The 27,642-nt window shown below is 37.2% G+C and overlaps 3 protein-coding genes across 3 annotated transcripts in view; 2 read left to right on the top strand and 1 right to left on the bottom strand.

Moving 5' to 3' along the window:
• The window catches only part of LOC106155781 (uncharacterized), a 197,920-nt gene that overhangs the window by 58,871 nt on the left and 111,407 nt on the right, over positions 1 to 27,642 (top strand). The window lies entirely within an intron of this gene.
• LOC106161524 (vigilin) lies at positions 164 to 14,520 on the top strand. The gene is made up of 23 exons (XM_086994804.1): positions 164 to 367; positions 451 to 532; positions 2,633 to 2,875; positions 3,201 to 3,309; positions 3,516 to 3,631; positions 3,982 to 4,188; positions 4,608 to 4,823; positions 5,160 to 5,366; positions 5,624 to 5,731; positions 5,980 to 6,163; positions 6,529 to 6,668; positions 6,843 to 7,061; positions 7,331 to 7,549; positions 7,786 to 8,091; positions 8,398 to 8,532; positions 8,797 to 9,015; positions 9,312 to 9,468; positions 9,618 to 9,781; positions 10,112 to 10,351; positions 10,680 to 10,901; positions 11,077 to 11,178; positions 11,587 to 11,706; positions 11,994 to 14,520. The coding sequence occupies exons 3-23, from the start codon at positions 2,666 to 2,668 to the stop codon at positions 12,228 to 12,230; spliced, it is 3,837 nt and encodes a 1,278-aa protein (XP_086850930.1). The 5' UTR covers positions 164 to 367; positions 451 to 532; positions 2,633 to 2,665; the 3' UTR covers positions 12,231 to 14,520.
• LOC106155772 (dnaJ homolog subfamily C member 16) lies at positions 14,526 to 26,820 on the bottom strand. The gene is made up of 13 exons (XM_086994805.1): positions 26,602 to 26,820; positions 26,154 to 26,223; positions 25,494 to 25,687; positions 24,967 to 25,100; positions 24,601 to 24,788; positions 23,989 to 24,249; positions 23,275 to 23,405; positions 22,665 to 22,860; positions 21,746 to 21,937; positions 19,118 to 19,185; positions 18,224 to 18,382; positions 17,426 to 17,584; positions 14,526 to 17,116 (listed from the first exon to the last, which is right to left on the bottom strand). Exons 1-13 carry the CDS (start codon positions 26,775 to 26,777, stop codon positions 16,699 to 16,701), a joined length of 2,346 nt encoding a protein of 781 aa, XP_086850931.1. The 5' UTR covers positions 26,778 to 26,820; the 3' UTR covers positions 14,526 to 16,698.

Genomic DNA, 27,642 nt, shown 5'->3' with positions numbered 1-27,642 from the left:
ACCACATGTGTTCACAAGTTCAGAAAGGGTCACAGGATGGTTTACTCCTCAAAAAGATACCCTGCCACCGGTGACATCTAGCGGTGATGATGTGTCCATTTCTGGGTCACATAGTGGCTGACCTTCAAACCGGAAATGCATCCGCAATGACGTCCCGCTACCAGAAATAAGTACCGATTCAGATGATTGTGATATTATTTAGGACTGAAATATACGCAGAAACTGGAAAGAATACTACAATAAACGCATTTCAAACAAAAATTTATTTCTAAAAACTCCAGAAATACCACGTAGCCGGGGCGTATGTTCGTCGCGCATGAATATTAGCCAACCACTTCCGGCAATCGTCCATCTGGTTTCTTGTGCGGTGAGTACTGTACACGTATTTGAGATTTCGGTGAATTCATTTCAGATTTTGATAGTATTCAGACATCTTTTGCACTTTTTCAGACTGGATATCAGCCGAGTTGGAGCCGAAGAGCAAATTGCTTCAAACTTAGGACGGACCTTACCGGAAACAGTACTGTAACTTGTAAGTAATATTGCTTGTAAAATAAATTGCAAACGCTTTCCACGTTCTCGACTAGTGTTTATGAGCTTTGCAATTAATAAAATTTCTTATATTTTTTCCAAAAAAGTTTAAAGATTGAACTTGCCCTTAGAAAGTGTCTGAAGTGGCATATTTCTGATTTCTTGACAAGTTACGTATATATGAAATTCACGGGGATATTTTTGTTTACTTGACCGGTCATGTGCAGTTCGATTGGCCTAGAATTGTTTTTATTATGAAATTTCGCGTGAAAATGATTCATCGCACTGTTGTACTCAATTCAGATGGTCTTACACATATGGGTGTGGTTATTTACTTGGACAAGGGTATTTTATCATGGACTATAAAGAAGGCTTTAAGAAACCATAACCACCTGCTTTTGGTACATTAAAGCCTGGCATTAATCATTATAAAACCACAAAATATGTTTCTGGTGCTAGCAATTATCAGTTCTAAAGGTTGATACATCTGTGATTATATCCTGTTTTAGGTCACTTTCTATCAACTGTCATAATTAATAGACTGGTTGAGTAAATTGGCCTTAAGTAATCGTTCATTTATCTTAAAATCCAAGCAAATTTTTTTTTGGTAAACAATAATAAATCAGAAAAACCATACTTTACTTCACTTCCTTTAATCATTAATGTTACTTTTGCAGTGCAAATTATTTTTTTTATTGAAGTCTTTTAATATTTTTTTTAAAATTGAATGTGATTCCCTACATTTTTAAACTGGATTTGAATTTGAAGTAAGCCAGTTCTAGTTGTTCCACTGCACGTAAGAAATAAATAAAGGATTAATCGGAGTTTTGATTGATTCAGTATAAGATTTTTTTGTAATCTTTGTCATGTTGGTCCTTGTCATATCATTACAAAAAAAAACATTTAGAGTTTTAAATGTTATCCTGTGAGGAGGGGGTATATCAAAATCAGATAACTCTTATCATGCTATTGCCTGCAGATATATTACAGGTTCTCTTTCATTTGTCTGCATTTGTTATTCATCAGTCTTCATTTGCCTAGCTATTAAGATAAAGCTCTACATTCAGCTTTTACAAGGTCTTCTTGACTATTTCAAGCCATTGATAAAGAGATAATTTCATTTGAATTGAATAAACACATATAATGAGCTTTGTTTGACTTGCAATAAGGTTAAAGATGGTGGCAATTAGGTTAAAGATAGTGGGTCAGATTGATGCTATATTTCTCATGCAGTTGATGGGATTTCCTTTGCTGGCTGATAAGTTTAGTTGCAGATAAAACCCCAATCTATGGACCAAAGAACATTCTTTGTTGAAGAGTGTTCCACTGTTCATATGTAGGAAGAAAACTTAAATGTCCCATAATGTCACAGCATCACTATAATAATTTAAAACATATTTTATGAATATTTGTTTGATTATAAATGTGTAGTTTTGATAAGCAGGTTTTTAGAAAAGTAGCTGTGATGTTAGTCTGCACATTGATGTTGTCCTGACACAAGTAAAACTGCTAATGTTTACACACATACAGATAGTTATAAAGATAACATAGATAATTGTGTGCTCTTCTAGAACATTTGATATGTGGACAGTGAGGTTGTCCTAGACCCCGTCAGGTTTATAGTTCAGTTCCACTTTGGTTAAATTCCACACTTGTTAGTTAACACAGTCACTGCAAAACTTGTCCAACTTTGGCACAGTGCCAAACAAAAGACTTATCTGATGATTTTGATGACATGTTTGCATTTGTTAGTTAAAAGGGCCAACAGTGATTTATTGCTTCCCAGTCTGATATATACATAATTTTTAATCAGTTTATATGCTTACTCTTTAAGTTTATTATTATGTTAATTTTGTAGCAGAGGTTCACATTAATTTTTGGAAAAGGAAAATAAATAAAGTACCATGGATATATTGTATTAATTATGTCTCATATTTCTTGGGGGGGGGGTCTTCAAGGAGAGAACATGAAGCTTGCACTTTGCCTCTTGTTTCTCTTGAATAAACTTTGATAAAATAATAAATTGTCTCAGATTTTTTTTTTGCGGTGCCTGTATAGTGAGAACAGCTCATTCAACTTTTCTGTTTTCTCGTACTATTAGTCAGTGCTGTTCGACTGGACCTGATATACGACTATGAGCTCGGACATGGCGCAGATCTCCGAGGACATTCCCGCACCCGATGCGTCCAGGTCAGAAGAAGGGGACATCCCGAGCTACTATGAGGCCTTCCCACCCCTCTCAGAGGGGGAGTCCCCACGGGCTGGGGCGTCTGCATCCACACCTGCTGCTGCTCAGTGGGGCCCCACTAATAAGATGATGTTGAGGACTTCTACTACAACCCAGGTAAGAGAAGAATTTTTCTGTTTTGTTAACAGCACAGTAAATAAGCCATGATGTTCTGTTTAATAGCTATATTATTATTGATTTTCTCACTGTGGTTATGTAAAAGTTATATAGATGTTGTGCCTTTTGGGACATATTCTTTAAGAATACATGAATTTTGCCAAAAAAAAAAAGCAGGTCTGTCATTCAAATAAAAATTAACATTTTAAAATACCCTCATCATTCATGCATTATTCGAAAATAAACCTGATGGAATGAATCTTTTAAAAATGGTCAAAATACTGTTGCTGTTACAATAAAACCATGTATTTTTTGTTGCTGGCAGGTTTTCCGTGTTCCTTTGGAAGAGCGTCGTTTCCAAGAAATCAATGAGCACGGGTTTGGCGAGGCAGGAGAACAGGCCAAGATCTGCAAGGACATCATGCAGAAAACTGGTAGGTTCACAGGCTGGCACTTTTTATACTGTGGATAAATGAATACTGAAAGCAATATATATATGATAGCTTGTAATTAGGTTGAAATAAGGAGAAACACTCATTTCAGTTGTACATTTTTAGTAGCCTAAATAGTAAGTCTTTTGGTCTTGTATTATCAATGAAGAGAGTTTATTAATTGGTTTAAATAAATCTCTGTTAACAAGGTGTTGCCATAGAGATGAGCCTTGCCAAAGATCAGAGCCTCACTGTGGTTATTACGGGGAAGATAGAGAATGTGATGAAAGCGAGGCGCATGGTGGTCAACCAACTGCAAACCCAGGTCAGTTGTGATGGTTTGTCACAGAAGTGGGAAAAAAGAAAGATGTTTTTAATTTTTTGTATGATAAATGATCCTACCATGTGATGAACAAACAAAAATCCTTTCCTCTGGATAAAGGAGGAAGATGCAGTATTTATCTGAAAGTCAATTTTTAAAAAATCTACCAAGTTAGTGCCAACTGACTACATCTTTTATTTTAATTGAAGAATTTTTCCACTTCAAACTCACAAAAAAACGACAAATTATTATATTTTGTATTTGTTTTTATACTTTGTTATGTATATATTTAAATATTGTTAAATTCAGTATTTGGGTGTTTACCTAACACTGCCTTTTATTCTGGTTTCTAGGCCAACGTTACCATGAAGATCCCCCGAGAGCACCATCGTTTTATTCTGGGCAAAAGTGGCAAGAAGCTTCAGGAGCTGGAGCTGAACACCACCACCAAGATCACCATCCCGCGTCCGGAGGAGAACTCCGACGTCATCCGTATCGTGGGCACCAAGGAAGGAATAGATAAAGCCAGGCATGAGCTACAGTTGATTACCGATGAACAGGTGAGTGAGTTTACAATCTAGTTGTGAAAGATTGACTAGGTGCAGTGATAATTCAACGGCTGAGGTTTTATGGAACTGAGTTGGGTAGTCACAACTTACATATAAATGTGCCTTCAGTGCATTGTCTGCTGGCCTCTATTGTGTGTCATCATTGAACAGGTAAACTGCTTATTCTGTGTTTCTGAACGAGTGTGCATTTATGTATGTGCAACATGTTGAACATATTCAATTATTGAATTTTTTATTAATTTTTAGTACATACTTATTTGATCGATATTAACTGACTGCTTAGGTTAATAGACCAGACTTGTTCTCCAGTCAGATTGGATGTCTGTGACTATACAAATACTTGTATGTATGGCACACTTGTATTAAATAATAATGTTACAGTATTTGTTTTAAATTTTTCTCCTTGCCAGGCCAAATTGGCATTTGAGCGTCTCCCCATTGCTAAGATCTACCATCCATTCATCTGTGGACCAAACAACGCTCTGATGAAGGAGCTTCAAGACAAGACTGGAGCCCGCATACATGTGCCGCCACCTAGTGTTATGAAGGATGAGATTGTTGTGTCTGGAGAGAAGGAAGGTGTCCACGAGGCCAAGGCTACTATCATGAAGATTTACGAGGAAAAGGTGTGTATTTTTAGAGATGAGATATGGTAGAATGTTGGTTTGGTTTTGTTTGTTTTAAGGATTGGTGCCATGAACATTGTGGAAAATGACAAATCTTGCCAGCATATGGTTGCTGCACAATGCAGCAATTATTTGCAATTTTAGGAGCTGAGGCCTAATTTTGGAAGTGGTATTTGCAGTGCTTTCCAAATATTGAATATAGCAAGAAATATGAAAAATGTAGATGTTAACAGAAATTTTTATTTCTGTCAAAATTGTATTTATGTTTGACCTTGGATATGGCGATGACATCAAGGAAACCTATAACATTTTATAATGTGATGTTTCTTTTTCCAGAAACGCAAGTGTCAGACTGTATCTGTTGAGGTGAGGAAATCTCAGCACAAGTATGTGATTGGACCTCGCGCTGGGGCGTTGAACGAAATCCTTCAGGCCACAGGGGTGTCCGTGGAGGTCCCCCCACTGGACAGTCCATCTGAGACCATCACACTGAGGGGAGAGCAGGACAAACTGGGACCTGCACTGACCATGGTGTATTCTAAGGTAAGTGGAGAGAGAGAGGGAGGGAGAGAGAAGGGGGGGGGGAGGAGCGAGGGAGACCATGGTGTATTCTAAGGTTAGTGGAGAGAGAGAGAGAGGGAGGGAGGGAGGGGGAAGGAGCGAGGGAGACCATGGTGTATTCTAAGGTGGGTGTGTGGGTCTGTTATGACTGACAGAATGTCTTTTCATCTTTCTGATATGAAGTTATGTACATTTTAACTGTGTAATGCAGCATTTTCCTTTTCTATTTATTTTTTCAGGCTAACTCTGTGGTAATAGCTGAAGTTGTGGCCCCAGCATGGCTGCATCGGTTCATCATTGGCCGTCAAGGTGCCACCATCCGCAAGATAACACAAGACTTGCCAAAAGTAAGTTAATATACTACCCTTACTCCATAGTTGTTTTAAGGTTCAGTGTAATAATTTTGAATATTTATTCATCGTTATTATTTCACTTATTATAAGTATTCTTGAAATTTATATATATATTTATTTATCGAGCTGATCAAATGCTGGCATAGCTACTAATAATTTATAATCCTCATCTAAGTTATGTTGATAATGCAACTTCAGGTCCACATGAAGTGAATTGAGTCATATTGATTATACCTCTTCAGGTCCACATAGAGTTCACAGAGGGCCAGGACAAGATAGTAATTGAGGGTCCCCCAGACGAGGTGGAGCAGGCCCAGAAGGCCCTGGGGGAGATCACCCAGGACCTGCAGACCAGAATGGCCTACGCTGAACTGGATGTGAACCAGAAGTATCACAAGCATATCATCGGAAAGAATGGTGCTAACAGTGAGTAGGAGTTGGTATCGCGTTTTCAGTCGAGCTGGGTCCACTTGTTTCAGTCAGTAGACCTATCTCGGTTGTTGTCAAAATTTACAGGTTTCCATTTGAGTTGGGTAGACCTATTACTCAGTCATTATCAAAATTGGGTTGATTTTGGTCAAGTTTGGTTGACCTGTATCAGTGTTTATCAATATTGGTATGTTTCAAGTTAAGTTGGGTTAACCTAATTCAGTCATAATCAACATTGACATGTTTCTAGTTAAGTTTGGTAAACCTGTTTCTCATTCATTATTAAAAATAAGGATCCTTTCAGTCAAATTGGGTAGACCTCTCTAGTTGTATTTGTAACAATTGTTGTGTCTTTTTTTCAGTTACAAGAATCAAAAATGACACTGGTGTTGCAATCCGTATTCCCTCTGACAGCGAGGGTAGCCGTATCATCCGCATTGAGGGCGATCCCAAGGGAGTGGAGAAGGCCAAGGCAGAGCTTATGGAGATGGTGGAGAAAATGGTACGTATCTGATGAATTATGGTGAAAAATACAAGTAGTTTACTATTATTGGCATCTTATAATGGTGAAAAGACCTTTTAGAATACTATTAAAATTGACATCTTAAGAGTAAAAGCACCACAGAATCATTATCTTTCAAGTGTATAAAAATAGCTTTTTTGTGTTGTATTTTAGGAAAATGAGCGTAGCAAGGACATCATGATAGAGCAGCGTTTCCACAGGACCATCATCGGGGCCAAGGGCGACAAGATTAAAGAGGTGCGGGACAAGTTCAACCAGGTACAGATCACTTTCCCTGACCCAGGCAAGAAGAGCAACATTGTCACCCTGCGTGGACCCAAGAACGACGTGGAGAAATGCTACAAGTACCTGCAGCAGATGCACCAGGAACTGGTGAGTGTTGTTACAAGTGGGACAACTAGGAGACAGTGAAGTTTGAGAGTGCTTATCTACTGCAGAGAAAAGGGGACCAGGATTTGGTTAAAATGGTCCTACTGAGAATTACAAAAAAAAAAAAAAAGATGTTTGAAGTGCTTTCTTTTTTGTCTGGTCCACTTAAAAATTTAGGCACAAGCCAACACTGAGGCAACTGTAACTAATTATGTGGATCTAATAATGTTAAGACTAATGGTGATAATAGTACTCAACATTTTGTTGTCTAGATTGCTGTGAACTACCAAGCTGAGGTGCACATCTTCAAGCAGTTCCACAAGAACATCATTGGCAAAGGTGGCGCCACCATCAAGAAGATCCGTGAGGAGACCGATACTCGTATTGACTTGCCCAGTGAGGCTAGCGACTCTGATGTCATTGTCATTACAGGCAAGAGGCAGAATGTGGAGACGGCCAAGGCCAAGATTGAGGCTATTCAGAAAGAATTGGTGAGTTTACGGACTTAAGGTATTCCAGAGAGATATTCAATAGGTGTTGAGTTGCTCTTCTCAGGAGTTAAAAGAAAATGAAACTTCCAGCTGGCACATTTAATCCCTCTCTCCTATTCTCATTGTGGTCAGTCACAGAAAAAGAGGAAAGTATAGATTTCCTATTAATTTTCTTATTTTAAGAAGTAGGTTTAAGAAATATGTTTACAGAAAAAGTTGAATGTCAATATTTGCAGGCCAACATAAAAGAAATCACCATAGAAATCCCTCACAAGCACCACAACTCCATCATTGGTGCCAAGGGACGTCTCATCCGCTCCATCATGGAGGACTGCGGTGGCGTCATAGTGCGCTTCCCACCAGAGGGTGGTAAAAGCGACAAGGTTGTCCTGCGTGGTCCAAAAGACGATGTGGAGAAGGCGAAGAAGGAACTCCTGGCCCTGGCTGACGAGAGGCAAACTCACGGCTTCACTGCAGAAATCAAAGCTAAACCTGATTTCCACAAATTCTTGATTGGACGTAATGGGGCCAACATCAGAAAGGCAAGTGATGTGATCATAAAGCTTTATTTTTACAGATTCTTCAGTGTGCTGTACATTATAGTGGTTGGATTTAAGATGGTAAATAATACTACTGCCAAAAAAGTTTTGTTATTATTGTTATTGTTTATATATCAAGGTGTGTTACCCCATTGTGTGGGGATGATGGAATCTTGCTAAATCTATCATAGACATAATTGTAATCATATTATTTTATTATAATTGTACCACCAGTGTGGCGCTGGTGTTACACATGGTTTTAGTCCCAACCCGTCTCCTTGATACTGATTTTATTATTTTTATAACCAGGTACGTGAAAGCACAGGTGCGCGTGTCATCTTCCCGACCTCCAAGGATGCAGACCAGGAGACCATCAGTATTATCGGGACCGAGGAGAGCGTGAGCACCGCCAAGACTGAACTGGAGGCCATGATCAAGGAACTGGTACGATGATGATTACTCAGGAGCCCTGTTTCACAAAATAACTTTACTGACCTTGCAAAATCTGCACCAATTTCTTTTCTGAGTTGTTTGATTGGTGAAAAGGATATAAGACTGCTTGCCTTGTTCCTTCATCACAGACATGTTTGTCTTTGACATATATAATGTTGGAAATTGATGCACCTCGAAATTTTCTTGGGTCTGCAGTGAAATTCCATTTATATTATTGTTTACATATTTATGTACTTTTTATTCTCTGCTTTGCAGGAAAATGTTGTTGAGGGTGAAATCAGCGTAGACCCCAAGTACCACCGCCATTTTGTTGCCCGCCGTGGCGAGGTGCTGCACACCATAGCTGCTGATTACGGAGGTGTCTCAGTCAGCTTCCCACGCAGTGGCATGAAGAGCGACAAGGTGGTCCTGAAAGGGGCAAAGGATTGTATAGAAGGTGCCAAGAAGAGAATTGCTGAGATTGTGGCTGAACTGGTAGGGTATTGTTTTGACCGTTGCCCCCTTTTCAGACCTTATTCAGTTTCATTTTTGAACTGTCCTTAAGGGGGGTGCTTAGATAAACTTCAAATTCATGAAAATTTAGAAAAATGCACATTTATGTCTCTTTTAGAATGAAATCAGTTTTGATAGTATCCCATTCACAGTTATTGTAGTATCCAACTTTTAGCTTTTAAAGTAATAGATAAATATTATTTTATTTTATTGAAACCGGTGATGTCAATATCTATCTTTCTATATACATTTATATATGTCAATATTTCCTACCCCAGGAGTCCCAGGTGACTATAGAATGTGTGATCCCCCAGCAGTACCACAGGACAGTGATGGGCACCAAGGGGTCCAGGGTGCAGGAAGTCACCAAAGACCACAATGTCGGCATCAAGTTCCCTGACAGGCCTCAGGCCAACGGAGCTGGGGATGGAAAGGGTAAGTGATAGGTAATAGATGGGAAAAGCGACTGAAAGTTAGGTGTGTTCTATTTGTTGTAGTTTTAAAACAATAGAAGGTAAAAAATGTTTGAAACTGGAGTTGAAATTTGGGCTGTATTATAACCACATTTACTTGACTGTCTTCAGGAAATGCTAAGCCGCAGGTGAACGGAGACGTTGATGTGAATGGTGACACACATGTAGATGGTGCTGGTGATGCTGAGCATGATCAAGACAAGCCCAAGAAGCAAGATATTATCTTGATCACAGGGAAAAAGGAAGACTGCGAGGCTGCAAAGGAAGCTTTGATGGTAAGAGAGAGTGATTGATTTGGTATTTCTGTAAGTTTTGATAAATAGGAATATTTGAATTCAGAAATTATCTTAATTACAGAAAATTTTAAGGCAAGTGTGCGGAGCGCTTCTCATTTAGGTCATGCATATTTGAGAAGGGCATATTTAGTATGCATCGTAACAGAGCGTCAAGTTAAAATTATTGTATATATTGGAAAAGAGAAAGATAAGTTTTCATTGTAATATTGTATTTAAAAGACAAAATCTTGTAGTGGTTTGCTCTAGTTTGAAAGGAAATGGATGGCATTAAGTGAGTTACGTTTTATTAAAAATACTTTGTATTCACAGGCACTTGTTCCTATCACAGAAGAAGTGAACGTCCCATTTGACTTCCATCGTTTCATCATTGGCCAGCGCGGCCGCGACGTTCGAAAGATGATGGAGGAGTTTGATGTGAACATTTCCATCCCGCCCGCTGATAACAGGAGTGACATCGTCAAGGTTACGGGGCCCCGCGCCAACGTTGCCAGGGCAGTTGAGGGGCTGAATGCAAGAGTGGAGGAACTGGAGAAGGAGAAAGAGGACAGGGTCAGTGGTTGAAGAATGTGTTGTGATTTTTTAAAAAATCTTAAAAAAACATTTTTTCTGATGCTTTGTCATGTGGCATGTTGTGTGATACTGGGGAGGAGTGGAAATAACATGATATTCAGGAAAAATTCTGTGTGAGAAGGAAAAACTGAGATTTTAATCTTTTTGAAAATGTCGTCTCTGAATTGAGTGAGGTTAAAGTTATTTAAAATGGATCAGTATCATATTCATGATTCCAATATTTTGTATTTGTGCCTTTTGATAAACTTCCCTGTATTATCAGGAAAGTGATGTGGAAAACTTTCATATCCATTCTGTGCTTTTGCAGGCTTTGAAGAACTTCTCACTGGAGGTGAGAGTGGACCCCGCCTACCACCCTAAAATCATTGGCCGCAGAGGTGCCGTCATTTCCAAGATTCGCGATGCTTTTGATGTCAACATCCAGTTCCCGGATAAAGGCAGCGAAAACCAGGATGTGATCACCATCACAGGTTATGAGAAGAGCGCCAAAGAGGCCAAGGATGAGATTATGAAGCTTGTTGGTGAACTGGTAAGTTTGAATGTGTTCTCATGTCAAGACTGAATTAGACTTTGGAATGTCATATTCAGAAGTTACTGGCAGTTGGTGTATTGCCTTTCAGAGAGACAACACTGGTATCATATTTACTTTTTAATTAGTTTACTAACCTATTATTGATTAATTAATTAATTTTATTTATTTTTAGGACAACATGATAACTGAGGAAGTCAACCTGGATCATCGCGTGCATTCTCGTATCATAGGACAGAAGGGACGTCAGGTCCGCAAGATCATGGATGACTACAAGGTGAGAGAACGGAGGAGATAGGGCAGTTCACCTTTGTTCAGTGTTTTTTGATATAGGCAGCTGGGTTTGTTCTGTCAGTATTTCAGTATAAACATCAGAGAAGTCAGTTTCTCTCGACATGGGTTTTTGTTCAAATCTTTGGATAACGTTGTGGGGATATGAAAGTTTTGAAACAGTTGCACAGTTTTGAAAATTTCTTAGACTCTTACTCACTTACATTGGCAGCCATTTTGAAATCTTTCAATGACCCATCAGTAGATTTCCAAAATGACAACCAGAGGGTACTAGCTACGTCAGATTGGTTTGAAAGATAAAGGTTCTAGCTCCTCGCAGAAAGGACTTGTCTTTTAGTCATGATTTGTTTACATGACTATAGTGATAACAACAATGTTATTGTCATTGTTGTAGGTTGACATCAAGTTCCCGCGCTCCAGTGACAATGACAACCCAGACCTGGTGGTGATCACAGGCATGGAGGACAATGTTCTGGATGCCAAGGACTACCTGCAGAACCTGGAGGAGGAATATGTAAGTCTGCCATGTGGATGGGCACATTTTGTTTACTATTAGTAAATAACACACTATCAGTAGGCAACAGTTGTCAGGTTTGGAGCAATGCCGTGATGAGGTCAGAAATTTCTGAATTACTGAATGAGATATTAAAATTTCACTACGTACTAAAAACTAAGAAATTCATGTTCTACAGACAAATTTCTCTCTCTCTCTCTCACACACACACACACACACACACACACACACACACACTTAATCTCTTCCTCTTCCAACCAAATTCACACGCTGTCCTCTGATTTCAGCTTCAGGATGTCCTAGACAGGGAATCTATGCGCCAGTACATGCACCCCAGCAAACAAGAGCAGTCCCATCCCAAGCAGAACCACGGCCCGGGATTCCAGGTACGGGACGCACCTTGGGACAAACAGGCGCCAAACATGGAGAGCACTGAGGATTTCCCCTCCTTCGCGTCTGGCGGCGGGGGTGTTGCCGCAGGTGGCGGGGCTCCTTCCTGGGGCCCAGGAAGCAGGCGGTTCTAAAAAGAAAAAAATTGCTGGTTAAAAAAGCTTCGGAGATGTGTGTGTCATGATAACTGGTCTGTGCCATTCTGCAGGTTTTGCTGTTTATGCCGGTATCGTGGGACTCTGGGAGGCTGTTCAGTAGTCCTCGTTCTCTAGCATTGCATGTTTGTAGAATGGTACCAGACTTTGTGTAACTTTTGAACTTTACAAGCAGGGTATATTATTATTATTATTATTACCATGATAGTTTTTGACTGACCAGATGTGGTGCAGGTCATAAGGAGGTGGATATTTTATTAAAGAATTTCCCTGCATTTGCCTTATTTAATCAACCAAAAAAATTGCAACATTTGAAAAAAAAATTTATAGAAACATATCCACGAGATTGACGTCTGATGTTCTGTATAGAATAACAGGGAGGGGGGAAAGGTGTGTGATGACAATATTTGTTTTTTTAGTTAATTATTAATTTCACATATATTGGGAGATAGTGTTTTGTCATAAAGATTGGTGCAAAGATAAAGGGAGGACTGAGCTTCAAGTCTGACATTTTGCACATTGATTATTATCAGACATTTTCCTACCAGAAAGGACTTTCTTTCCCACACAATCTACCAATCTTTTGAAGAAAATTCAAAACACTGCAAAAGAGAGGGGGGGGGGGGTATTCAACATGGTGGAAATTTTGCGCATTTAGGTGCTCGGGCAAGCTAGTTAGTCAGCTGAAGCCAGTGATATATTTGTCTATTGGCTGGACTGCTTTGTGGATCAATGTATTGAAATCATCGTATTTAAGATGTCATTTTGAAATATTTAAAACTGCTGGTTATATCTACTTGCTTAAGTTGACAACTAGTAATCATATTATGCAGTGCTTAAACTCTTCTCCCTCAAATTGCCAAGCCCAATATAAACACATATGCTGCCATATTATAATTTATGCAAGTGAAGAGTTTCTTTACATGTCAGTTTAAATGTTGGTAAACATAGTTGTAGTCAAAACAGGTACCTTGCCAGCCTGATTGCTTATAAGTGGTTGTTATTTTATTTTTTTTGTCAGTTGAATTTGTTGGTTGTTACCTTTCAGGTTGGCATGCCAAGTATTCCTAGTCAAGTGAATTACAAGTACATTGTAAAGTGCAAATGCAGATAAGCCCCAATACACTACTAGTGTCTGTTTTTATCTTTAATTTCATTTTTGCCTGGAAAAGAAATTTAAAGAAGACTGCTATTTGTATATGTAGACAAACATTTAGTATGTATCTGAAAAGAGGCTTTACTATTTTTTGCTTGCATGGCTCACTAAGTGGTTTTGTCATGGCAGGTGCTGCCATCTATTCATAAGTAGGAGGGCTTGTCATAAAAAGTGCTGCCACCTGTTCATAATTTTTTTAAAATTAGTTTTTTTGTGTTGCATGCTGCCACCAGTCATTATGCAAGTTTGCACAGGAAATATTCTGTCCTTAAAAGGCAGCTGCTGACAAGTCAATAAGACTTGTTCACTAATATACACACACACACATATATATATATATAATAATTTTAAGAATTTATGAATGCTTGCACAAACAAGACTGGGCACTTTTCAGATCCATTCCATTTTCAATTCAATATAATCTTAAGGTCTTGAGTGACTGAGAATGTATTATGCTTTACCCAGAAATGGCCAGCAAACCAAAATACTTGTATCTGTTGTACAGAGGTGAGAACTCTCGTCGTCTCACTCAAAATTAGAATAATTGTTTATTGACATTTTGTGTGATAGGACGGGGCGTTCTTCGCCACCACAAATAGAAATAGTGGGGCTGAGGATGCAATACCTGTTTATAATCATCATCTTTATTATTATTATTGATAATTAATTAAACAAGTGGAGTGGTAGTTCACTTGTCACGCTCTTTACTTCTAGTTATTCATCTGCTGTGAAGACTGAAAAATAGTTTCTTCCTGCTGATGTCTTTGTGTTCTTCAACGTACAGTCCACAGTAGATGTGTAAAAAGAAGCAGAGGGTGTTTCATTTCATCCACTGGAAACTGTTGTTACGTAGTTTATGAATTTAGAAATGTTTCGAAGGTGGAGGAAATTTTGAATTCCCATGACGTTATCTTTAGTAGTATTTTCTTGAAAAAAATTTTAAAAAGGATCGAAGAATTTTTGTTGATCAAAGTGTTGACTTTGACTTGGAGGTGATTTTCTTTGATGAGATGTTACATTGTAAAATGTGATTCAAATCACTTTCATGTTGACTTGTAGTTTTGAATCTTTGAGATTGATGATATATATGAAAATAAATCAATCTGAATAAAACCTGGTGTTTTTATATTTATTTATTTATTTCACTCCTTGGATTTGAAGTATGCATGAAAGTTGTGTATTGAAAGTGGGTTTATTTTAAATGTTAAAAACCATAGTGATTAGACACAAGTAAAACAAAAAACATACACTGTGACAATTCTTACTTAAGGCCTTTTTCACACTGTGCAGTGTACTTCTCAGTATTGTACTGCTTTGACTACTTCTATCATGTAATTGCACTACAGGGGTTTTGCCAATGTTCACAAGTTCACTTCCATCTGTTTGGCTCTATCCAAAGTAAACCAGGGCTCCGTAACTCGAAAGCATTGCAAATTGCAACCGAGCGCAAGCGCCTCTATTCCATAACTTGGGATTTACTGGCCCCATGTAATAGCCTCGAAATAAAAGGTGATATCGCTATTAGCAATTCACAATGCTTTTGAATTAGGGAGCCAGTTAACTGATTATATCAAGCAAAAGCACTCTGTTAAGAGGAATCACATACATGACACCCAGGCTATAATGCTGTCCATCTCATAATGGTGCTGTACATTCATGTTAGCTGCATAATGGAAAAAGGGCTGATTAAAGGGATAATAACTCTTCGTTTCGGCCAAAAAATGAATTTTCCTGGAGTAAACAACAATTTTCCCATACTTACCAATGGTTAATGAATCCATTTTCACATTCAAAGTTAGTCCATGTTTTTTTGCTAAAAAGTTTGGTTTTTTTGTTAAAATCTCTTAAGAGATTTTAACAAAGTATAGCCATCAATGGAGATCACGTGGTCTAAAGAAAAGCTCAGATATCAGAAAAAATAGCTATAACTGCCGTTTTTGTGGTAAAACAGAATATATTATATTCCTATGAGTTATTCACAACGTTTTATTGTGAAATATAGATCTCATACGAAGAGTTATTATCCCTTTAGGTTTGTAATATTTTGTGATTCATAATCAGGGTGGCTAGTCATATCAACCTTGAAATCTTGGTAACCCTTTAAAGATAACAACATAAATGTTAAGTAGCCACAGCCACTGTCAGAACACTGATGCTATGTCTTATATAATATTTTTAAATAATTCCAGTTCACAAAATGCAATAAATTAAATCCTTTTTTTTTTTTTTGAAATTGGGACCAGGGGTGATTTCAAGCACAAGAATAATTTTAAAAGACGTCTAACATACGATTACACCTAATACTAGCACTAACATAATGTTCTTCCTGTTTTAAACAATTACAGCATTTTTGGATGTTTTTTTTTTTTTTTTTTTTTTTTGAGTACTATCTTCACTGTACCACATTCAGGAAATTCAAAAGTAAAGGAAAAAACTTTTCATTTAAATTACCTAAATTTGCTAAAAAATTAACTCCTAAAGTGAAATACAGAACAGCAATCATACACAGTACAATTTTTTCCTGAAATATTTCTAAAAATTACACATCAATATTGCATACAATCCCTAGGCCTAATTCTGAGTGGCCCCACTGGACTGGGAGAGAGGAGAGCACTCAGACTCTGAGACAAAATTTTTTAGTGGCCTTTGCCCCAAGATAATACAGGAGTAGAAGCCCATTAAAGGACATATTTAATACTGGTTCTTGTCATTAGTTACTCCTTTTTAAGGGACTGCTCTACAGTTTAAAGAAATTGACTGAAATCTTGGTCTGAAACTCAAGATCAATTTTCCACCAACAGTTTCTTTGTTGTTCTACCATTACAGAATCCACCAACATTTGAATTTGTTTGGGTAAAAGTAATAAAAGGTATGGGTGACAAGTGACACTGAAGCATTTAAACAAGATGCCAATGGAATTGAGTTGCACAGTCAGGCCATTTCTCTTTACTCAGAAATACAAAAAAACTGAGAGATAAACCCACAGAAGAATTCTGTCTTATGCTACACCTGGTTCCATTATGTAAGGGATTTCAGGGTTTGAAGTGTCTGCCTTCAACCCCTTCCGTGCCCCTGGGAATCCATGAAAAGAGAACAAAAAGGAAGATGCCTGCTACAGAGATTCTGATATGGATTTAACTACACTTTCTTCCATGACGTTGGTAATTAGTGTCAAAGTCCCATATATAAATGCCCAACGTCTGTAGTGTCCTTGGCCCAGAAAAAGAAAGGAAGATATCAGCTCCAGAAGGATGTTAATACACAAGACACAAGTCCATGAGATGGGAAGTTTCAAGGCTCCATGTCCGGCGGCCAGTTGTCCACCTTGAACCTCTGAAGCGTCCCTTCCACAAACCTGTCCAACCAATTCGGTAGTCCATCGAGAAGATCCTTTTCAAACAGCACTCCAGGGTCTTCAGTCTCATCTGAGACGCTATCCTCCGCGTCACTCTCGGACTCCGAATCGAACCCCATGAACTCCCCATTGCCGCCATTTTGACCATTCATCTTTTCAAATGCTCGCACCGTCCTTGCGTGGTACATGCAGTAATATTTCCTAAAGCCATTGATGGCAAGAACCGTACCAATACAGTTTCGACTGTTCATTTCTAAGCTACGTGCCTGCTGCCCTATGGTTTCCTCTAATATAAGTCTATACCAAGGGAGATATTCCTCCAGCCTCAGGAAAGCAAATACAAAATATTTTGACCTGGAAAAAAGTCAATGCAACTTGATAATTGTTCACATAATAGGCACATAAATGCTTTCAGATTCAATGTTCTATCAAGGCCTTTTCCACTGCCAAGAAAAGAAATAAATTTACTTTGATCCAACACAATTAATGAAACCTTAGGGGAGCATCCTAATGTCTAAATAGTATGTAATATTACCAAATATAAGAAAATCACATCTTTGTATTTTCATAATTTGAAAATACCCAGCTTTACTGGGCTGAGAGGTCACTGGGTTCACTTTAATTCCAAATGCAAGCTGATATTGTTAACTTGTCATGACTCACCGTGTATAGGGCAACACAATATCAGCAAAACGCTGCAATAGTTTCTGCCGGGTATCTTCAGTAAGGAAGAGCACCACTGTGACATGCCCTCTGGGAGAACGCAAGACCAGATCTTGATACGACTCCGCTCTCAGCTCCTTCAAGTACACTGTCACTTCTCTGTGAAAGCAAAATGTGACACTTTATACCAAAAATGTAATTGATATTTTAATTTAAAAATTAGTGGAGTGATCCCTTGAGGAGCGTCACATTTAGTGATCCACGGGTGTGTGACGCAGCCAAAATTAAAGTACATTTCTAAAGATATATCTCTGGATTTGGCTCCTAAGGAGATCATACAACCATTTTTTTTACTAATGTTGGAGCACCTATATATTCTGGTAGCTTTATAATTGATTTCATTTACCCTAAATATAATATAGCTTTATAATTGATTTCATTTACCCTAAATATAATATAACAAAAAATTATAATATCTCATTCATTGAAATGAAGTATTTCACTGCTGTTGCACATTGACATTAGAATGAGATATGACCCAACAGACTTCTTAAAATGATATTTAATAAATTCACAAGTCCTCAATCAATCAAAGTCCACAAAGTCACGATTTGAAACCTTCTAAACAGTAATTTTAAGGAAAACCATAAATCTTGTTTGAACAGATCTTAAAATTGTAACAGTTGCAATTCTATGTATTATTTAAAAATTTAATAATCAAATCCATGCGATTAATCAATATATATATGCATTTTATCTGGAAATCAAAAGAAATAAATTAACAGTGGTCAACTCTACCTGGGCTGGTACCCTTCCTGCCCCCACTGCTGCTGCTGTTGATGTTGTTGTTGCCTTTTTGTTTCCTCATCAAACTTTGTCACCAGTCGCGTGAAGAAACTGATTATAATGATGATGATTATCGAGAAGGCCACTGACAGTAAGGTCACAGTGTCATAACTAAAAATAGAATGAAATGAAAAATAGGTCAGAGGTCAAAAACCAAGGGCAAAATCAAAGGTCAAATTCCCACAAAATTTTGAAGCTTTTGTGGGAACTTCACTCATTATTTCTTTTCGTTTAATTTGTGACTTATTATTCCTTCAAACGTTAAGTTAAATGATTTTGGTCTTGCTGCTACACATGTAAAATGCACCAAACTGACACCAAATAGGACAAGATAAAGAAGAGGCTGCACTTGACCAAATGATTTTTACATAACGATCTTTGTTTACTATGACTAGCCTAAGAGCTTTTTAGTTCAAACAAAAAGGTTGACAGAAAATCACATTTTTACAGCTTTATAAATGATAGAAGTACAATGAAATATTGCCTGTTGTTTTATGATCAATATTACAATAAATATTATGGGAATTTAACATGGTTTTGTGGTTATACGTTTGACAGGTGATAAATCAAGTGACATCAGGATTGTTCTCCTGTCACATATTATGATGATGGAGGTGATATACATGAATGACACACAGATGGAATCAGAAAAACATAAATTGTGAATGGTTTGTGACAGTACATGTCCATGTCAGTTTCTAGGCAAGAATATTTTATATAAACAATACTTGATTATTATGCACTGTATTATCACACATCTTGCAAGTCTCTACTTATGTATCTGATCTGAGCTTCTCTCTCTCTCTCCCTCTCTCCAGATAAAGTTTAGATCTAAGTTGTACCAACCTCATAATAAAATGGTACACAACATCTGCCCAGTCCAACAACCGCATGTAGATCCGTAGCATCAAACTCTGAAAAGAAATCATAAAATATGTAACTGTTTATTGTTGGGATAAGCATATAGTGTTCTAGCTGTATCAGCATACATGGGTGTTATATTGTGTAAAATAACATTTTAAATTAGATTAATATTTTAAGATCATCAAAAGATAATAGGGAACATTATGTGTGCTTGAGAACCACTTTCATCCAAACCTGACACTGTCATACAAGTACATATTTAACAGCGCAAAAGTATGGATCTATATGGATCTATATGGATGACATGTCTTTAAAAATGCAATAAAATGTCAAAAAATTTTAAACATAAAGTTAAGCACTTTATCTCAATTGAGATGAAAGAAGAGGATTTGGGGTCCATAAATTCTGTAGGAATTTGGTTTATGTTGGCTACAGGCAAAGTATATATATTGAAGAGAACAATGTGATTGTTTAGAAGCCTCAGGCTGCATTCATTCATGGGTATTTTTGAGATAATCTGATACCCAGCCTCCAAAACAAAATTGTAAACACATTTTGCTGATTATCACCACTGCAAGTCCAACCATCCATGAATCATTCTTGTGAAGAAAATTAGAGATAAGTTATGTTTAACCTGGTAAAGCTTTTGCCTTGAGGATAATAGCAATGAAAGCAAGACTTGTTTTTTCTTCAAAAAATAAAAAGAAAAATAATTTTTAAAGTGATAAAATGTTGTCAAATGTGCTCACTTTAGTAAATTATTTTCTTGTCTCCGTGTATAGGGCAATCAAATCAAATTTATCAAATTTATCCTTTTATATAAAATCAATAATTTTTCACTTTTTTCAGTCAAAGAAAGCATGAAAATTTTGAATATCTCCTGTATCATAAACATAAAAGTATGTATCACAGGAAAAAAATCTATATTATGAGAATCTTATAGAGGGATTTGCTTTTCAGTGCTTATCATAAAAAGAGTAGAACATAGCCTACAACCCCTCCCCCCCCCCAAAAAAAAGTTTTTTATATGTAATCAATGAATGTACATGAGAATCTTAATGGAGTATGCTTTTCAGTGCACATTGTCTCAATATCTCAACTAAACATACCATAATATATCCTCTCCTTTCACAACTGTCTTATATTTATGGTCCAAATATGAATCTCTGGATTCAGCAGCAGTCTCTGGATTCAACCCAAAATTTCCATGTCATCCACCATCTTGTGATCATGAAGAGTCTAAACAGTCTCTACGTAAGATAAACCACCTTTCTTCCCAAATGGTGATGAATATAGAAATAAATACAGGATGGGTTGGCACGCACGCATGCACGCAAGCTGATTTATGTTAAAAATACCCTGTAGTGGTGAGTAGGAGCAGGGCCATCATACTAATCGTGTTGCTTTAAACTACAGGCAAAACACGGGTTAGTGCCGTCACAGGTCACGCCCTTAGTGCGATTAATGGACATATAATGGCCGCCTGGACAATTAACCCCACGCAGACTATTGCTGTGATTCTTATCTTGGTCATTTCCTTTCTCATGAGATGTGTGAAGATAGCACTGAAACATGCTGTTCATCTACACCTTGTTTTTTTCTCCCTGTTTAGAGGAATCAAATTTACTAATAAATTTTTTACTATAAATGTGTGTTTACAATATTAACTTGGGTTGCCTACTGTTTTCCCATTGACAGACTCATATAACATCTAAACATCGGAAACTAATTTTTCTTTTATAAAAAAAAAAAAAAAAAAAAAAAAAAAAAAAAAAAAAAAAAAAAAACTCATTCCTCACTGAGTAACGTCAACCTCTCATTAATCAAGTCACAGTAACTAGACGTGAATGGAATCAATATGACAGTCATAAATTAAATACAGCAGTTGCTCATTTGAATACAGAAGTCATTAATTGAATACAGCAGTCACTGCTCAAAAACAGCACTCATCACTTGGATACAGCAGTCATTAATTGTTCACAAATTTCAAACATTTTAATAGCTCCTCATATAATGTCTTAACGTTACTTGAAAACCTTAAATGTTCTCTCAAACTTCAAATATTTTTTGGATGGACTGCAGTTCTTTTTAAATCGATTAAATAATTATTTATCTATTTATTTATTCATTCATATATTTTGTGAAACAGACCAGGAGACATCAACAATTTTTTGCCACCAAAGGTCACTATCTACAGTGGCAAAACAATTACTTATGTGAAATGATTGAAAGGACTTCTCTCCAAGTAAATTGAAACTTTTTGTGTGTGTGTGTGTGTGTGTTTATGTATCAACTGTTAAAAGGTTTCAAATCATGTCAACAAAATTTTATTTTGGGTATCTTAAATCAACTTCATATGATACTACCAAGTTGCACAAACTACTGCTGTGCAGTACTGTGCAAATCACTGAAAATGTCTGGCAAATTGTTGTTTGATATTTTATACAACAGCAGTGAACAATGGTAACATGACATCTAGAGCTAACTTTCCTCTTATATATCACAAATAAACATAATCATCATCATTCATTCATTATTCATTCATCCATTCATTCATTTGTTCATTCATTCATTCATTCATTCATTCATTCTCTTAATCAGTCAACTCACCTGTGTATGTTCATCCAATAGATCAGGTAACACTGTATTCAGCACCAAGACTTCTTTGTTCACCAGGACGTTGGACAGCGTATCCTCCAGAAGCTCGCGGCGACTGGCGTACAGGGAACCCTCTGCCACCCAGCCTGGCTCAAACCAATTGTAGTCTATGGACCGGGGGTCCTTACGCCAAATTATGGCCACCTTACAGGTGAGAATGAGATAGATGATAATTACTGGTATGTGTATTTTACAGGGGTAGCATAAAGACACTGAAGGAAAGGTTGGTGGCACTGAATATTTTCTAAAAATTACTTGATATGAGTGCGTCAAATTTGTTTAAAACATTCCACTTCCCCACAACACATGCGTCCACAAATCATCTTCTTAAAAATTTCATTAAGATTTTCAAATTTGTTTCCAATAACATGAACTTTCTCTCGGACTACCAATTTTTCATTTCAAGTACGATATTCACTCCAAAACACTTCACTTCTGAATCACCAATATTAATTTTTTCAAAGATTTCACATTTTTAATACCCAATGAAAACTTGTTTCTAACTCAAGTTCACTGTTCAAAAATCTCACTGCATCTTTCCTCTGCTACTAAGTAAAAAAACATATTTTTCAGAAATACTGTTAGTCTAAGACCCCATTCCCAAAGATTTGATCGATCCAACTAGATCGACCTAACTCCCTGGGGGTTCATGCTAAATAGCTGTCAGCCGAGCGGGCACGAAAGTTAATTACCCCCCTACAGCTTGTAGTAGACGGGACGGACATTTAAGCCAGATTATCTGACAGTAATCTAGTGAGACTCCCCACGGGGATAGATCGTTCTAAAATCTATGGGAATGCGCCCTAAGAGTAATGTTAATCATTTTGCAAGTTACTATCGTAATTACATGAAACTTAAACAAGTTTTTCACCTTGAGGACAGTATCGTTATCCCCGTGTGCTCCACCTTTTGTGAGGGAGTGGATGAAGCTGGTCTGGCGATCCTCGTATATGTAACAGTGCTGCACCCTGTCCTTTGATGTCGACGTCTCACGCGCAAAATTGCGAAACGATGTTCTGTGATCTTCGTGCTGTTCAATGTTCCTTGTTAACAGAACCACACATAACCTGAAATATACGAATATCTTTGCTTAACTTAATTGTCAAGGTTTGATTTCTTTCTCACCATACTCACTGTATCTTATTATTATAATGATAATAATTGATAATTATTATTATGATTGGTCTTTATATTGTAAAAAACTTCTCACAAGACATGATTACAGTTTTGCTCACTGTTATTCAATAATAATTTTTGTACCATTTCTGATATTCTGCTTAAACAAAAATCAAAATCAAAATAACAATAATTATCATACTATTTGTTCTGAAGAAGCATAAGCAGAGACAATTGGAGAAATTGCCACTGGCATAAAATTATTGCTTTATGTATGTTTTGTTGTATGTTTTGTACCACAGCCAAGAGAACTGTTCATTCCATTTACTCAACAGGCTTTTAAAAAAATTTCGTTCCCTACATACTTTCTGTGAGCTCTCCGTGGTTCTACAGGACACAGTTCGTTGAACACTTTCTGTGACGACAGCCGCGGCAGGATAAGGTATTTGTTACTTTCTATCATCTCATCCATGGTGTGTCGGGCAATTTGATTGGTCTTTAATACAGGAAAGATTATATAATCATTTCTCAATTTAAACCAGAGAGTAAAACCAATACACTGATAGGGTGACTGAATTTGTAAAAAAAAATTCAACAAACTAAGGAAAAAATTATAAGGTATCAAGCAAGGAAAGTGTAACAGGTGTTAAAGATTGGGCCACAAATTTTTCTGTTGGTTGTAAGTCTTACAAAACTAAAGTCAGAATGAAAATTATCTAGCCCAAAGATCATGGGAAAAGCTATCTAAAACCAGGAACTGAAATTTTAAAAATCATTTCATTTTTACAAGTCCAACAGAATGTACAAGTTGACAGAGGCATTGTAAAATATACTCCCAAAAATGAAACCAGGCAGATACAATTTTGTATATTCAGTTAGTGGCCACAAACAAATATAGCGCGCACTTGACAAAGGATATACGCCTCCCATGCGTGCCGTCTCAGCAGGGGCAGAGCTTTTAAATCTCGGCATGCTTTCACTTGGGTCATGCCTAGTTAGTCCCTGGATCAACTAGTTGTGAACAGGGCTTATGATCACAGCCTGCAGACTGACAGTATCGGAACCAACAATCCACTTACTGAGAGTGTTGCCACTGGTGATTGCACATTCTCGTTGAAGATCAGCAATGTCTCTCGGAACCTCTGCACATTGAAGGTATCCCAGACTTCCTCCGTCAGTCCTCCACTCATGTGAACGTAGCCAAAGGCAGCGCGGTCCTTGAAGGCAAACGCCGAGGCCAGCACGCGGAGACTCGGCACCTCACGCTCTGAGAAGAAAAGCACCCGGACTCGGTTGTCCTTCCAACTGTTGAGGAAATCTTTATAGTTCTTATCTGTCACCTTGAATAGTAAAATGAGTATCCCAGTAGGAGTTTTATCATTTTTCTATCACAGACTAATAATAAAATTAATTTTATTTGTTTATTACTTAATGTTAAAATTTTCTCATAAAGTGTGAAATTCTACATCTTCATTTACCAAGGAGCTTCTTGCTAAATTGCTTTCAGGTTAAGTGGCTTAATGTCTACCACGCCGACTGAAGCTACTAAACAATAATTAACTACCCCCCTAGCAGCTTCAGTAGGCATGACAGACATCAGAGCCGTTTAAGCTAAATGCAATATAGCGAGAAAACCCGATCCTGCTAGATCAATCTAGGTACAGGAACTGGGTCTAAGAGGCCAAACTCACCATAGTAATCAACCCCTGGGGAAACAGTCTCCTGATGAACTCCCTAATGGACTGTAGAGAGTATGAACTGGTGTGGAAAGTCCGTAGTCTTCCGCTGACCAGACCCATTATTACGGGGACGTCCGAGATTCTCAACTTCCTGGCCAAGTTACCATCCATCGCTATATGAACAGTGCCTATTCCAAGACCTGGAAGATTAACAGCATGAGCTAGAGATGAAAGTGCTCAACACAAAACAGTTACATGTGTTTTTTTTTTCCTTCATTAATTGGGGCGCAATTAAATTCAACATCTCTCTTCACAAATCACATTCTAAGGTTTTGCTGTACACAATGCACCAGCAGTTTTAAAATAGTTCAAACAAACCTAAAGTCTCCAAGTCTTGCACGGTTTTCTCCCACAATGGCTCCAGTCTCATGCAGTTGAAACAGAAGTCACCATAGCCATAGATGAGAAAAGGTTTGCTGTGGCTCTCTGGCATAGCTCGGCTCTCATAGGCCCTGAAAGAAGATGAGCCAGGCCGTGGTTACACAAAAAAACTTAAGACAGGTTCCCTGGCTAAGAACTAATTTACCAAGGTTACAAGGTCACATGGGCACATCTTACCCTATCAGGAGCAGTGTAACAGCACCCTCATGGAACTGATTTAAGTTGTTTTTTTTCCACTTTATGAACTACAACACATGCAATTTTGACACAACAGAGAAATCTGTAAAACTGGATGCAAGTAAACTAACAGTATGAAAGATTTTCAGGTAGTGTTTGATAACTTTCTTTATGGATGCCAGTTATTTAGTGACTGGTGCAGCAAACTTGCTGAGGAATGTCAGAGAATAATTTTGGACATGCAAGGCCTCTGGGTTCGAAATTAAGGAACGATAACATCAACTCACCTTAGGGTCAGCCGGTATTTCTGTGAAAAACTGCCGCCTCCTTGCCCACCAAAGTCAAACTGGAAGTTGAATGCTCCTCCTTGGAAGAAGTCATTGAAAGGGAAGCCATTGTGATGATAACGACCACTCTGCTCCTGAGCACTTGTATGGCCAAACCTGTCGTACTTGGCTCTTTTATCAGCATCACTAAGAGTCTGGGATATAAATTGAATGTTCAGAATATTAATGTACATGGATGTGTACTTATTTTTTTCCTTGTTTTTTCACTTATAATGTGTCTTTTTAAGTATAAAATACACAGCTTGATAATACAATTTTATTTTGGTGATATAGTCCTTTACATTGAGTTTATATCTACCATAAATTCATTCAGGCATTCCAATATAACAGTTAAATTGTTAAAACAGATATATGCAGTTGGCCAAATCTCCAGCATGGTCTCGAAGTTTGATGGAGTGTTCTGCACTGAATTATGTGCCTTTAATATGCCTGACTTGATTAATGCTTAAGAATTAAAAATTGATAAGAAGTAGGGGCATGTATTTACAGCCAGAGAAATGTATTGATGGTATCTGATGATGGTAATAAATAATGAAACAAAAAAGCTACTACAGTTAGAATGTCTCACAAACTTTATTTAATATGAACACAATACCATACCTCATATGCCTCATTTATCTTCATGAACTTTTCATGGGCTTCTGGATCCTCAAGGTTTTTGTCTGGGTGCCTATTAGTAAGTATCAAAAAAGGGTAAACATTATTTTATGCCACAGAGCAATTCTGGGGTCAAAAAATCTTCACTTTTGTTTTACCAACGTGATTTACCTACGATAAACCACTGATCTTTGTGTTAAAAAATATCAAATATCACAAAAGGAATATAAATGGAATATTTTAAATTTTACTAGGTACGTGCACGATTTGTGAAATTTTATCCAACTTCTACAAAGGGATACAAATCAATCCATATTAAGGAAAAATTTTTCTTTCACTCAAAACACGAGGAATCTTTTAAGTTTATGCCACCAGTGCGCTACAGAGAGTTTTATGTTATCTAATTTCTAATTCAATTAATTAATCTAATTAAGGTACAAACGGTACAAACCATTGCCTAGCCAATTTCTTGTACGCCCTTTTAATTTCTGAATTCCTGGCATTTTTTGCTACTCCCAAAACATCGTAGAGGTCCTCTTCTGCAGTTACATTACACAGATATGAAAATATTATGCACAGATGAAGAAAAACTAAAAATTTTTGAAAGAAAATTGACTGGTAAATCATTTCTGTCGGCGATTTAGTACCAAAATACGGATGTCGTCGTAATGTCGTAAAATGTCGATTTACCATTTTGTTGTGTGGTGTTTTAATGAATACAAATGTAAACACATTTGAAAGATTATTGATAAAAAATGAAGGTAAATTGCTGTATGTTTTTCATAAAATGATGTTTGATATAAGAAAAAAAAATTCCTTAATCAATTGGGAGAACAAATGGGAAATAAATGGTCATCGATACAGCACAAGATCATTTAGCTGCACGCATAAGACCGAACGATTTAGAGCTTACTTTTCACTTATTTTGTAATTTAAGATTTACAAAATTTACCAAAGACGTCTTATTTTCTTTCTATTTTACCAATTATTGTTTTTATTTGTTTGATTTTATGTGTCTGTCCATTTGTGAATTCTTTTTGCATTCATTCATTCATTCATTCATTCAATAATCCTTACTCTTACCCCCTCCCCCCGCACATTTATTTATTTTATTTATTTTTATTTTTTCAAACACGGAAGTCTACGTACATAGGGAAGACCTGCAGTGTGAGATTTGGTTAAATAGATATGCTTGAGTTATATAAGCACTTACGTTTTTATCTCCCTTTTTTCAAGTTTGTCTTGCATGTGTGGCATTATAACTAACATTAAAAAAGCAGACAGAAAGTATAATTTTCTTCAATAAGAAAAAAGTAAAAACCTAAAAAATTTGTTTGCTTTATAAGTCCTCATACAGGAGCTTTGCACGCTAACTAGGGTGCTTTACTTTATAGTGTTTTTATGCGGAGTTCCTTGAGAACGTATATGTCAGCAATCCTGGTCGATGGAGAAATATCTGGATCGGTATTATATATATGAGAGAGAGAGATCA

This window comes from Lingula anatina, chromosome 9 (assembly GCF_051362555.1).
Source record: "Lingula anatina isolate TDL-2025a chromosome 9, LinAna3.0, whole genome shotgun sequence".
Classification (NCBI taxonomy): domain Eukaryota; kingdom Metazoa; phylum Brachiopoda; class Lingulata; order Lingulida; family Lingulidae; genus Lingula; species Lingula anatina.
The sequence above is the reverse complement of the archived record's forward strand: the minus strand, read 5'-3'. Positions and strand labels throughout refer to the sequence as shown.

Bases quoted from the DNA above. Each gene is read 5' to 3' on its own strand.
- LOC106161524 (XM_086994804.1), top strand. From the start codon at position 2,666: ATGAGCTCGGACATGGCGCAGATCTCCGAGGACATTCCCGCACCCGAT. The intron at 3,310-3,515 runs GTAGGTTCACAG...TCTGTTAACAAG, and splicing joins GGACATCATGCAGAAAACTG to GTGTTGCCATAGAGATGAGC. The intron at 7,062-7,330 runs GTGAGTGTTGTT...TTTGTTGTCTAG, and splicing joins AGCAGATGCACCAGGAACTG to ATTGCTGTGAACTACCAAGC.
- LOC106155772 (XM_086994805.1), bottom strand. From the start codon at position 26,777: ATGATTTACCAGTCAATTTTCTTTCAAAAATTTTTAGTTTTTCTTCAT. The intron at 24,250-24,600 runs GTGAGTTTGGCC...TTACTATTCAAG, and splicing joins CCCAGGGGTTGATTACTATG to GTGACAGATAAGAACTATAA. The intron at 17,117-17,425 runs GTGAGTCATGAC...ACTTTTTTCCAG, and splicing joins ATTGTGTTGCCCTATACACG to GTCAAAATATTTTGTATTTG.